Source organism: Phalangium opilio, unplaced genomic scaffold, assembly GCF_054372755.1.
Source record: "Phalangium opilio isolate 3A_F unplaced genomic scaffold, DU_Popi_V2 ptg000031l_1, whole genome shotgun sequence".
NCBI lineage: Eukaryota > Metazoa > Arthropoda > Arachnida > Opiliones > Phalangiidae > Phalangium > Phalangium opilio.
Window position 1 is genome coordinate 10651628 of NW_028324158.1, and position 13435 is coordinate 10665062.

The 13435-nt window shown below is 34.9% G+C and overlaps 3 protein-coding genes across 4 annotated transcripts in view; all 3 read left to right on the forward strand.

Annotated features, from left to right (window-relative positions):
• Positions 1-3517: 3517 nt before the first annotated feature.
• Positions 3518-5236, forward strand: LOC149690582 (uncharacterized). Its single transcript, XM_089870827.1, has 4 exons — positions 3518-3582; positions 3904-4047; positions 4117-4387; positions 4463-5236. The coding sequence occupies exons 1-4, from the start codon at positions 3571-3573 to the stop codon at positions 4921-4923; spliced, it is 888 nt and encodes a 295-aa protein (XP_089726953.1). The 5' UTR covers positions 3518-3570; the 3' UTR covers positions 4924-5236.
• A 1413-nt stretch (positions 5237-6649) lies between these two features.
• On the forward strand, positions 6650-8238 carry LOC149690583 (uncharacterized). The gene is made up of 2 exons (XM_089870828.1): positions 6650-7017; positions 7327-8238. The coding sequence occupies exons 1-2, from the start codon at positions 7006-7008 to the stop codon at positions 8149-8151; spliced, it is 837 nt and encodes a 278-aa protein (XP_089726954.1). The 5' UTR covers positions 6650-7005; the 3' UTR covers positions 8152-8238.
• Positions 8239-8577: 339 nt separating this feature from the next.
• The window catches only part of LOC149690584 (uncharacterized), a 42795-nt gene continuing 37937 nt past the window's right edge, over positions 8578-13435 (forward strand). The window contains exon 1 of one of the 2 annotated variants that reach the window (XM_089870142.1): positions 8578-8774. The gene's annotated coding sequence lies outside the window, so the exon portion shown is untranslated. The remainder of the gene's footprint in view (positions 8775-13435) is intronic. The other variant, XM_089870144.1, reaches the window with a different exon arrangement.

The window sequence follows — 13435 nt, forward strand, 5'->3', positions numbered from 1 at the left end:
CTCTATAGCATATAATTTTTAATTTTCATCAGCTGATAAATGACGGACCGGCTTCGGCTATATTCCTTCTTTTCCCCCTGTACCGTAATCTGTATCTCGCATTGGGACTTTAAACCGAGCCTTTTTGGAGAAAATACCTCATACTATTTTATTGTTATATACTCAAGTTATGATGTATAAATTTTGTCGTCATTTTTATACAATATTTGACTGAAAAGAAATGAATTTTCTTTTTTTTTTTAATATAATATGGGTCAAGATATTTTCAAATCCCGTGGGACAATAAGAATTTAAGAAACTTTTCGTATATTTTAAGCGGAAGATAAAATGTTTTATCTCGATAGAATTAACGCTACAATTTACAATATACCATAACCAAACCTAGCAGAGTTTTACAAAAAAACTTCAAATCAGTATGCAAAAATCTGTAGCCGCGGTTTTTCACTTTTTAGGGGTGCCAAAAAAAGCAAAAGGCGGAAACAATTACCTCAAGATAAACAATTTATTATAGTTGTTATATTTTAAATTGTAGTTTATTAAAAAGTATTTAGTTTTTTAAATTAATTTCTTTTTGATTATCGATTTAGTGAAACTAATTCGAAGTGAAGCATTTAAAATTCTTTCTCTCTAGGGAAAAACATGTTATTTATTTTCTGATTGGTTTCTACCTTTTTTCCTAAGACAGCTAGTGAATTATGTAAATGAATTTTTTAAGTAATTTGAATATTTATTGGTGTCGATTTAATTATGATTAAAATGTATTTTATAAAAAGAAGATAAACATTTGACAAAAGGCTTAGAAATAAATTATTATTAGGGTTAAAATAATTCAAACTAGGCTTAGAAAACAGTTTAAGCTAGGCTTAGGAAATAATTAAAAATAGGCTTAGAAATCAATTTCAAAAAGGCTTAGAAAATATTTCAAAATAGGCTTAGGAAAAAAATGAAATTGAAATAAATTCAAACTAGGGTTAGGAAATAATTCAAAATAGACTTAGAAAAAATTCAAATTAGGCCTAAATAACAATTCAAATTAGGCCTAAATAACAATTCAAATTAGGCCTAAATAACAATTCAAATTAGGCCTAAATAACAATTCAAATTAGGCCTAAATAACAATTCAAATTAGGCCTAAATAACAATTCAAATTAGGCCTAAATAACAATTCAAACTAGGCCTAGAAGAATATAATATATGCATACAATAAATTAAAAAAAAACCTTCATAAAACAATTGAAACCGATCTTGAAACCTCAAATTATTCTTACAGAAAAACATTATAAAATAGGCCTAACTATATATCCTGAACCCGTTTAAAATTAAAGTTTTTGGAGTAAGTTTTGAAACAATAATTAACTTGTCTTCCATGTGGTTTCTCCCACTCATTAAAAAGAGAGAATCACTTTCAAAAATTTAAAAGAAAAAAAAATTGCCGATTCGACAATTTTAACGACGAGTAAATTGAAAAGAAGTAACTACAGTACAGGAAAAAACTACAGGTTAGGGTTAAACCTAAAATTAAGAACTCTACAAAAGGAAGCCTTAAATTAAAAAATAATCATACGGTAGTTGAATTAACCTTTTAATAATGGATTTGGCCCTTAACTATATCCGAAACAATTGACCCATTGATACGGATTAACTGTTGGGGACAAAATAATAACAATGAAAGTCACCGCGTATCCCGTAACCCCTTTTAAAGATAAAGAGAACGAAAATAAAGCACCCAACGTGATCTCATTAAATAGAGAATGCAGTAGTAAGAAGCGATCATTGTCCGAGGGGCTAATCATTACCTCTCAGATATGTACAACGATCAGACTTTGGCCCCTCGTTATTGTCAAAACCCAAAACATTTTCATTTAATAAGTTTGTGAGAAGAAATAGTAAATAAATTTTGATTTTAAATTGTACTACACTTCACTTAAACTAATCTAGTCTAGAAATAATTTAATTATTCATTAATCAAAATTAAATATCTAAGCTTCGATGTAATCCACGATGTAATCTCTGAAATTACACGTGTTTAGTGAAAAATTGACAAACACGTGTTTTGTGAAAAATTGACAAACTCGTGTTTAGTGAAAAATTGACAAACACGTTCGTTTGTTCTCGCGCCAAAACTTGAAAAATTTAACTTCAAAAGCTCGAGAAGTTTTCATATTCTCGCGCCAAAACTCGAAAGATATAACTTCAAAAGCTCCAGACGTTTTCGCACAGTTTTAAACACTTTCTCTTAACTAAAGTAATTTAATTTCAAGTTTCACTCTCACTTGGAAAAAGGAATTGAAAGTAGTTGGCAGTTTTATAATAAATGAGACTTTACACAACAAGAGGAAGAAAAAAAAATCACAATGATTCAATTATGAAGCAAAGAAGAAAGTACGCGGTACTGTTTCTACACTATAATATAAAACAATGAAGGCTTTGATTAAAGCTCGGTATAAGATCATGGCGGAAGCGGGCGCTCAAATATAAGAAATTTCGTAACTTTCAACAAACACACTCCCCCGAAATTGACTATACATGGTCCTATAATGATGAAAAAAAGAATGAAACTTTACGAGAGTTCTCGTAAAACAAGTACGCAATCCGTACAAATTAGAAAAGTTAAGACTAGGTGGGTCCTGTAGAGCTAATAGAGAGATTAAGTAGGATTCTGAACTACCGATGCATCCCAATGATGGTTCAAAAACGACTTTATTTCTGAAACCACAGTAACGCGACGTTCCAAAGTAAATTTCTGACCCCTGGGGTCAAAGAATAAACTTTTATTAACTTTATTATATCTCGATATCTGATTGATACAAGCTAATGTGTCCGGTATCGTTGGACAGAGGACACACAAAAGAATATACCTACCTTTAAATAATCAAACCAACTTCAACTCAAAGTAACCCATAGATAGTGATTTAAACTTAAGAAACTAGGGGAGGAAATTTCTCTAGCCCCTTCAGTGCAATGCAAACTATTTATTACTCTTCAATTTCTGTACCATCCGTTCCAATACGAGCTTAACCTGTCTATAATTAAATTTCCAATACATCCGTAAAATTCGTCAAACTAAAAAAAAAAGAATTACGAAAATAATAAGTAGGCCTAAATAATTCCAGAAATTCCGATAAAATTAAGCTATTACCTTTAAAATTTCTTAAACTTCATTATGTATGACTCCATGAAGTAGAAAATTAGACCGCAAGGTTGGGTTTCAAAATTGGATGGTTACCATAAGGAAGGTCAGTTATTTACAATTCAAAATTTTAAAAAGAAAAAAGGGGGAGGGAAAATAATCTAATAATTCAACCTACCCCGACTGTTGTATCCTATTGGCCCTCTTTCCTAGTCTTTAATTCTCTCCATCCGTCGTTGGATTTTTAATCCGTTTCCATCCCCCCTCTTTCTCTTGGACTTTCTTTATCTATTCTTTCTCATTAATACACCTTCCGAATGCATGGCGAAAGTGGTTCAAAGGGGAATGAAATAAAAAATGTGGCCAGGTATAAAAGTGCGGGACCGGACCCGTTGTTAGTCAGTACTTGTGTTGTTTCCAATCCATTGTGATCGTACAAAATGTGGACCCAGGTAAGGATGGATATTATCACAATGGGTTTATCATTTCTCATTTGTGAGATGAAAAAAATTGTTCCGAGGATATTATTTGAATTTCGACGCGAATGGATTAATTTTGAATACAACGGGATTATGCAAATTTTCAAATTGATTTTGGAGTATAGTGGACAGTGAACGAGATTTAAGATTTAACCCACGTGTTTTGATGAGAGATTTATATTAGGAAGGGTTTAAATTTGAGTAGTTAGAATCGATTAAGTAGATACTTAGCTACGGGATTTTACATATTTTAAGGAATTTGTACTTGAATATTTGGTATTTTTACTTCAACAGATTGCACTGTTAGTCGCTTCCGCGGCCGTTGCGCTGTCAACGGATTTACAAGCGGAGGAAACGGGTTACCATCACCCTAAGTACGTCGTTGTCCCTGGTGTACACAAGGAGAGCCATGGACATGGAAAATCTTACGGTGGTCATGTACGTAAACCCAACAAAAATTGTGACTTCTGTATCAGTTTCAAAAAATATTGACCGATCTCGCTTTAGGACCACTTGGACAAATCTTACGGTGATCACGGGTATGGAAACTACGGAGGACACAAGCACCATTTGGATAAATCTTACGGAGATCATGGACATTACGGGGGTGACTTGGCCAAACACCACAGCGCCCATGGTTCTCACCACGGATTAGACGCTAACCATCACGATAAGGGGGCTTTCTCTAGGGATAGAGGTTATGGCTACGAAAAAGCTTACGCCTACGATAAGGTTAAGAAACTACACGATATCGGTGGACACAAGCACGCCCATGGAGGTTAGTTGTCTCTCTTTAAGTGCGACAAAGTTAATAAATTAGAAAGTTATCTAACCACTTTACCATAAAATTAAGGGCACCACGCTGAAGCTGATGACTACGCCACCAAACACTATGGAGGTCATGGTAGCCACGGTCATTTGAGCACTGGAGACTCCGGTCACCATGGATCTCACGGACACGGTCACTACGGCAAGCTCAGCAGCGGACACGGACACTACGGTAAAAACTACGGACATGGTCAACAATACTACCAACCAAAGGTATCCTACCCCGTTGTCGAACACCACCACGCTCCCGCTCATTACGCCCCGGTGCACCACGCTCCAGTACACCATGCCCCAGTGCACCATGCCCCAGTACACCATGCCCCAGTGCACCACGCTCCATTGCAAGTTATCGAGCACGTGCAACCCCAAGTAATTCACCACGCACCTGCACCATTGCACGGGTACGGTGGTGGCCATGGACTTGTCGCGGAGCACGGTTTGGGAGGAGGTCTCGTCGGTGGACAGTCTCTAATCTACCATCATTAAAGTTTTGGCGCCAAAAATTTAAAACCAGTTGTGTTGTTATAAATAATTGAAACATATAGATTCATGGAAGTAATATTTATTTTTATGTAAAAAATATACTGCAACTTGTCTACCCCTCCCTCTTCAATTTCAAATATAAATAAAAACATATTTTACGTTTATTCCTTGAGTTTTGAGTTGTGTTTAGAACATGAGGTTGTTAAAGGTTCATGGTAATATAAATGCTACCATCTAAAATAGCAAACCCCCTCAAGAAAAGCATACCATGATCATAGTTATTATCTATGAGCATACTTACACCATACTTTGTACTACAAACATTTGAGTAAAATAAAGTTAAAACATCGCATTTTTGTCTTCGAACTCATGACCTAAGTTTTCACTTGTAATACCAAAGATAAATTGAAGGAACCGAAAGTAAGAGGGCAACGAAATCTTTGATTACCAAGAACCAAAAATATCCTAACGTCCTGAGCAAATGCCTTTAGAGCGGAACTACTTCTGGAGGAGTCATAAACAAAATAAGTTATAGAGATAATAAGACTTCATGTCGAAAACACTAACAGTGCCTCACTACCGGTTATTTCAATTTGATTTGGCCATACAAATTTTCACTTATTTTGTCTATATTTTAAAAATTTGTTTGATATTATTTTCACAGGTATTTTTTCCAGCTTAAAAAGGGAATTTTTACCTTAATAAATGAAATCCACGAAGTCCAAAATTAAAGTTCTTTATTGAAATTTTAAATTCACATATTTTGAAATAAAAACATGTAAGAATAAGAATATTACATACTAAATAGTGCAGAGATAAAGATTTAATTAATTATTAAGAATTCGATGCAAGATGAAGTGGAAATTTAATAGAATCATTATATTAAGGCCAAGTTATGACATCGTCGCTTCATTGAAGAATTCCCATAATTCTATCACTTTGTTTGTAAATTTAGCTTAAAACTGTAATTTTCCGGGCCTAACCAGCTTGTAATCTATTGATTTATTTCAAAATAATCCAATTTCGCGTTAAAACACCGTATCGTGTATTTTATCAAAGGACAGACAAAGATATGCTTCATCGAACATGAGCTTTTAGGGACGTAACACGATAAGAAGCGCGAAAAAATACATACCGAAGAAAATCAGTAAGTTTGTCATAACACTGACGTTGAAAAATAGGCCTTATTCATTCATGTCCGCTTGTGTCAAACACGCGGAAATGGACAGTACTTAATTAGTGTATGCCTCCGTTCAAAATTCTACCCCCTTTATTGGTATAGCCACAAACCGTATCATTTCACCTTGTTTCTTATAAAAAATATCGGGGTGTGGAACTGTAGGCATATGGCACACGGTGTTACGTAACCATAGATAGCTACATTCTTAAAGTACTCGACTGTCATTACTGTAAAGTCCATTTCAATTTAAGATTGCAACGAAGAAAGGGGGTAATTTATATATAGGGGTATGATTTTACTTTTGGAATACTTATATTGAAACCAACCTTAATAATATGAAAATCGAAAGCGTTATAAAATGTATATATTAGTTACGGAGAAAATCAAAAAAAATTAAAAAGAAAACGCTTCGTATTGAGAATAAGAAAATGGGAACATAGAGGTGTTGTTTGTTCAGGTTTCTAGACCGAATAGAGGCAAGGTTTATGTTAGTGCTTTCTCTGGTAAAAGCTCTGGGAGTTAGTCAACCTACGAATGAATTCGTAATAGCTGCGTGGACAAAGGGGTTTGTTTTCTAGGAAGGTCAGTACTACCTGTTGCCGCGGTGTAAAATCGGACATGGTATGTTTTTTTTAACGTTCTTTACCGACGCTTGTTACGTCTGTTACGCTTGTTTTCTCCTCCCACCTTTTATTATTCGACAAATTAGAGCCGCAAGATTGGAAAATGAAATCGAATTTTTAATACGATTCCCCCATAAACCTAAATAACCCAATACTTACATACATACGCCTTGGTCCGGTGAAATATTGGAAAGTGGTATAAAAGAAGGGTTGACCAGTCGGAAAGATATCATTCCCTCAACGTTCTCTCTTAGAGAAACAACTTGATCAAATACCCCAAACATGAAGGCGCAGGTAATTGACTCAGTTTTTTACCAATCATTGTCGCGTCTACTTGTGAGGCATTTGGATTACTTAGAAAGAGATATTGCATCGTAATTTTGTGTCAAATATATGTGTTCACGGATTTTGATATAAAGTTACCTGGACTTCAAATTGAGATAGAGTACGTCAATAACCAACGAAAAACAAGAAAGTTTCAATACTTCGACGTCCTCTGCAACTCTAAGTTGAAAACTGTGTATCTCAATTTGAAGCTCTGCATTTCTTGCCCCATTGTGTTCACGTAAATATAAATTTCAAAATTTTATTTCCTAATATTAGATCGCTCTGATTCTATTGTCCGCCGCCGTGGCGATGGCCGGACACCAAGTCCACCACGAAATCATTCCTGGTTTTGAAAAAGAAAGTCACCATCACGGAGGATCTCACGGTGGACACGAACACTTGAACAAACATCATGGTGGACACTCGCACGGCCATTACGGAGGACAGAAGCATTTCGGAGCTAAGTCTTACGGTCATCACGGACATCACGGTGGTGGACTGCAAAAACACCACAGCGCTCACGGATCCCACCATGGTTTGGATGCCCACCATCACAACAAGGGTATCTTCCTCAGGGACAAGGGTTACGGCTACGAAAAGGCCTACGCTTACGATAAGATCAAGAAGATCCATGACATCGGAGGACACAAACACGCTCATGGAGGACATCATTCAGTCCATGACGGTTTGAAGAAACATCATTATGGCGGTCACGGAAGCCATGGGCATTCTCACCACGGGGGACAATCGCATCATGGAGGACACGGACACAGCCATTTCGATAAATTGAACAGTGGAAAGCACTACCATGGAAAGCATTTCGGACACGGACACCACGAACATCAACCACAAATCGTTATTCAACACCACGAGCCCGTTCATCATCACCAACCAATTATTCACCATCACGAACCAATCGTGCAACACCACGGAGGTTTCGGAGGTGGCCAAGGAGGATTTGGTGGCCAAGGAGGATACGGAGGTGGCCATGGAGGATATGGCGGAGGACAAGGTGGAATCGGAGGTGGTCTTGGTGGATTCGGCGGCGGAGAAGGTGGTCTTGGTGGTGGACACGGATACGAAATCGTCCATCTTCAATAAACGAAGTTAACATCTGTAAATTAACTCGTCTAAAACACTTATTGTTTAAAATAAGTAGTTAAAATAGTTTGTAATATATTATGTAGATCAACACTAGTGATATTTATTATGAAAATGTAATCTTTACATTGTTAATAAAGTATATATTGTATTTATAATACGGAAGATTGCGTATTTAGCGATTTATTTACTTAAAAGTAATAATATCAACGATTTCCACTCCAGTATATGAATGCCACTCCTGTAATACTTCATCCATGGTTTAGAAACACTTCAATTATTTCCCGATAGATGGCGCTACCATCTCCATAGATGACCGTTTCATTACCGTTGATTCGTTTCAATCGCAATTTGCTACTATATTCATTATACACGAACTCATACTTGCTTTAAGCTCGCATAGAATTTTACGGTTGCCGCGTAATAAGAAGTTAGGCCTAAAAACCAGTTTTTCGCCGCCGATTTTGCTGTCAAGCAGTGTTGTTTTCTCGACCAGTCAAACGAGGCTTAACAAGTGTCATTTTAGTTAAATTCGACGATAATTAAACGCTCAACGTTTCGACAAGTCATCGAATCGAAATCTTTATCAAAGTTTTGCTCAACTGGTGCTAAATTTTCGAATTGTAAGTCGATCTTCTTAGTTTTTAGCATGTAACGTGTAATGGCGTACGCCATTAGTGTCAGATTTGGGTTCTTCAAGACTTGGCACAAGAACATGATTTTGAAACTGGGTGGGGTGACTCGCTTTTGATGCAAAGCCAATGCTAGTTAGTTAATGGGCGGTAGCTTTTAATATTATTGAACGTAATGTTTAAAACATGATGAAAAGTTCATCACCTAAAGTAAAACAATTCCGTTCTGAGAGATTTAGAACCTTCATTTAATTTTTACTGTAGCTACATTACACATGATTACTCTAGAGTTAAATAATGGATTCCTGCTATCATAAATTAACCAAAATATGCATCTCTTACTGACAACAAAATTTAGATTGTAAAATTGTTGCTATCCAAGCCACTCAACAACTATACACTATACATTATTCTGAATATATTATTTCAATTGTGGAGGCGTTAAAAGTAGGCCCTTGTAGTGGTATGTCAGAATATCACTTAACTTTCCTGTGACTCAAGCGTTGAAATGATTGACATTTGTTTTAATCTAATCAACTTAATAACGTCGGTTTATGCTATAAAAGGCTCTTCTTAGACAAACATTCGATATGGGAGTGTCCCCTTGATTAGCTTGTTATTATCAGACCTTGATTTTCAACAAGAAAATTAAACTAATTTAACTAGCTTATAATGCTATCAAAATAATTTATGGAACTTTTATTATTTATTGTACAAAGTTATAAACTATAATAACAAGTTACTTAGTTACCTTAAATTAAATTAAAAATTCAATAAGACCGCCCCATTCCTAGGATGTGATAGTTTAGATAAGGTTTGGTTCAAGACAGTTTTGATTTAATTAACTGTGAGCTGATTAATATAAAAACCGGTTTACAACGTCAAAATAGTCGCGCTTTTGAAATAGATATGCTTCTGCTATAAATAAAATAATCGACCTTGACATTGGCAATCTAGATATTTAATCTAAAAGAAGGGTTATTAGCTGATAGACTCTATAAAATTATGGTCCAAAAAAATTCAGTCTTTGCGTTTTTGTCTTTCCGAGTGAAGCCAAGCGTAAATATAAAGACGGCATTTAACGTTTTTTGATAAAAACCTAAGCTACGGAGAGCAATGTCCTTTTTTGGCATCGAATTTTTCCAAATTTTTATTCCCCAGCGAAAATATTTTGTCGGAGGAAATAACGATAGGCACTTTTGAATGTCTCGTGGAGTCGTGGTTTCGTGGTGCACTGCTTTTTTTCCCTAAAAGTTTCTATGGAAAAGAGAAATTTAATCATTTTGATGGTGGGCATGAGTTTATTCAATTCTCCTACGAATCTTTATTTTATTTTATTTATCTTTTTTTTTTGTAGATTTAGGTTATAGCAGGGATAGATTTAGTTTTAGAAGTAGGAATGGAGAACGGTTATTATTTACTTCGGTCCGTATCATAGCCCAGTATAGAGCCCCTCCCTCCAACCAACACGTAATGAAAAGTTTAAATTATCTTATTGGCTCACTTAAACTACGTTTTGATGACGTTGCTCATGCGGGGACGGCGAAAAATACGTAATTCCTTTTTACCTCTGTCGCTATGACCCGCCTCTTCTTTCATACCCCCCCCCCGTCCCGTGGAAGGGGGTCCGGGACTTTGACGTGCGCCCACATTACTCTGTTCTCCATTCCTACTTCTAAAATTAAATCCATCCCTGATTATATATTCAATATTCCTACAAGAATTGTATTTACTATTGATAACCAAAAAAATTGGGAGTCTAACAATTGGAGATTATTTTGCTCAGTAATAAGACTTTCGCGTGTATGATGAAGTTAAAATTGTTTTTAACGAGCTTCTGCAATATTTCATGGACATTTTTCTTTTGGGGGTTCTTGAGCTCGAGTTTCCCCTTCCAATAGAGTCTTTTTAAGGATTTCTAGTAGACTTATATATGTCTTTTTCATTGATTGAAAAATTTGAAGACCGAGAAGACCGATTTTCAAAAGTTTCACCTTTCGCCTGAGTTATTTGTATGAGGTCAGAGGTCATGCCATTATTCAAAATCTATGGCGAAAATAAATGACACATTTTCTGGCATGCGTGCAGCTCGGAATACGAATTAATTGATTTTATATTATTTATTGTTTAGAATTTTGAAAAGATTTTAAAATAAGGTAAAAAAGAACCAAATTATTTATAAATAATTTCGTTCTAATTGAATTTTTCTTTCTTCAAATTTTAACATATTTACAAATTTCTTAACTATAAATATAACGATGTAAGTAGCCTTCCGTTTAGTAAATTCGTGCCATACCTAGTTAATTTAATTATTAATTAGATTGGCGCTGAAATTAACTAATTAGTCGTAGGCTACGCACGGTATCACGACGTGTCGTTACCCACGAAATCCTTATTCAGAGTCGTAAGTCAAGGGCATCTATTATTAAGATTTCAAATCGTGAGACTCATCATTTGGAAAAATTTAAAATTTTACCGTCGGTCTTTTCTTTCCCTCCAAGCTTCATTAAGCCTAATTTCCATCAATATTCCGATAGATGAATGGAATGGTGCAAGGTTAACATACCGTAGCTGAGGGCCTGGACGTAATCTCTCCTAAATACATATTTTAAAATGACTTATAACACGTTTTTAGCCAATGTCCTACCCCTCTACGAATCCCACCGTAGTGATACTCAATGAGGCATGATGTGACGTAACTGTCCAAATTTAGTAAACCGTGAATTTTAAAAGGAAAAGATATGAACTAGACAACTTTTTTTTCTCTTGAAAGAAATTGCAAAATTTACAATTTTTTTTATTTTTTCTTTCTTCATTTATTGTGGTTGGTATTAATTGTACAAGTGTAGTTTTTCCATAGCTTTTGAGGATGTTTAAAAATTTGCCCAAGCATTCAGAGGAAGTTTAGGTTGGGGTAAAAAACCAGAGCACATTTTTTACCGGAAACGGAAGTTAGATTGATTATCATTTTTGAAAAAAATTTTTTTTATTGTATAGAGGGGGAGGGGATTGGGATAGAAGGAATTCTACAAAATCTAACAAATCTCGTACTTGTATAGTTTGGGTTCCCAAAAATTTGTACTTTTCTAAAAACCCATTTTGCTGTTAAAGTACGCGTCATAGAAGTCTGAAAATGGGTGCAATCGATCGGCAATAGTTCAAACTTTACTTTTTGGTCTGCTCGTTCACTTTAGTAAATTATTTGCCACTGAAATATCTGATTTTTTTTTTTACAAAAAGTGTTTTAAAGCAAAGGGCGGCTCCGTTAATGCCCCTTAAAGATAGCTTTTCTACTAAACTTTGAAAGGCTAGTTAAGACAATGGCAGGAATCAATGGGACCAGTGCATTAGGTCGGATTGGTTCCTGCCTTTGGCAAGATAAAATTCGTGTCTAGAAGATAGGCCAGAATGCTAGGGGGTTGCTTTAAGAAAGGACTATTGACCGTAGTAATAATTAATTTGATATCTAAAAGAGTCAGATATTTTTGACTTAAATCGTCAATTCATTATTGCAGTTATTAAAGTTGATAGAAATAATGTAATTTGCATTGGAATTTGTCTGGGAAATTTTGAGGGATGAAAATTGATGTGGTACTTATTACGAAACTTCCTTCTAATTTTTTTATTATTTTTTTTTCGTTAGACTATAGCGCATCCGGGGGTGTAATGTAGAGTTTTCAAACTGATTTATGTAATTATTTTATTCATACTCCCTCTATACTCTAATAAATTGAATTGAAAAATAAATTAGGATGTTTGGGATTTATGAAATAATGTTTATAAAATATTTACAATACTGCCACGCGGCGCAATAAATACAAAACGTATTTAAACAATCAACTTATTCTTTCAATATATCTAATAGGAACTTAGATTGAAAGTTTTATTGGGTAATCAGTACGTGTTAATTACGTTAAACATAAGTTTATAAGATATGTTACATGATAAGTATGACAATACCTATATACTTCGTAATGCTAGAGACTTACAGCCTCAGCTCGAGCTAGTTCGAGAACGAAGAAACCGAAAAAAGTCCTACACTCTGTGGTTAATTGCAGGACTTCCATTTAATCCTATTTAGTCTGTACTAAGCCTTAAAAGCGCCTCACCAGGCGTCGCTTCATGACAAGCTCCAGTTTCTAAGTTACCAGTGACAAACTTATGGAATGAACATATCTTATGAATTTATGGTTAAATAATAGACAATGTTTCAAGGTGCTGATCAAATGCATGCACCAGACTTTTGAAACGAGAAAAAAAAACATTGTTAAGATCTTTGATCTTTTCTGGGAAATTTGTAGCTAAGCCAATTTTAACAACTCAGCACAAGCACTACATATCTCGTAATATCTAATTACGTACACGTAATTAATCTTAATTAAGTAATTAACTGATAAGAAGCGTTACCTAACTTCAACAACTCTTCAACTAGATTTCAAGGTGCCTTAGCTGTTTTTGCATGATTCTATATAAGATTTTGGCAAATAATACATACATTGGGAAAAAACAGTGCAATGTCCTGAAAAACATTTCTGGCTAGATTTTTATAATCTTTTTTTCTTTGATTTTTTCATGACATGACAAGTTACTGTCATTGACATTAGGACTTAAGAGAAATATATTCTTTATAACAATATTTAAACATATACTCA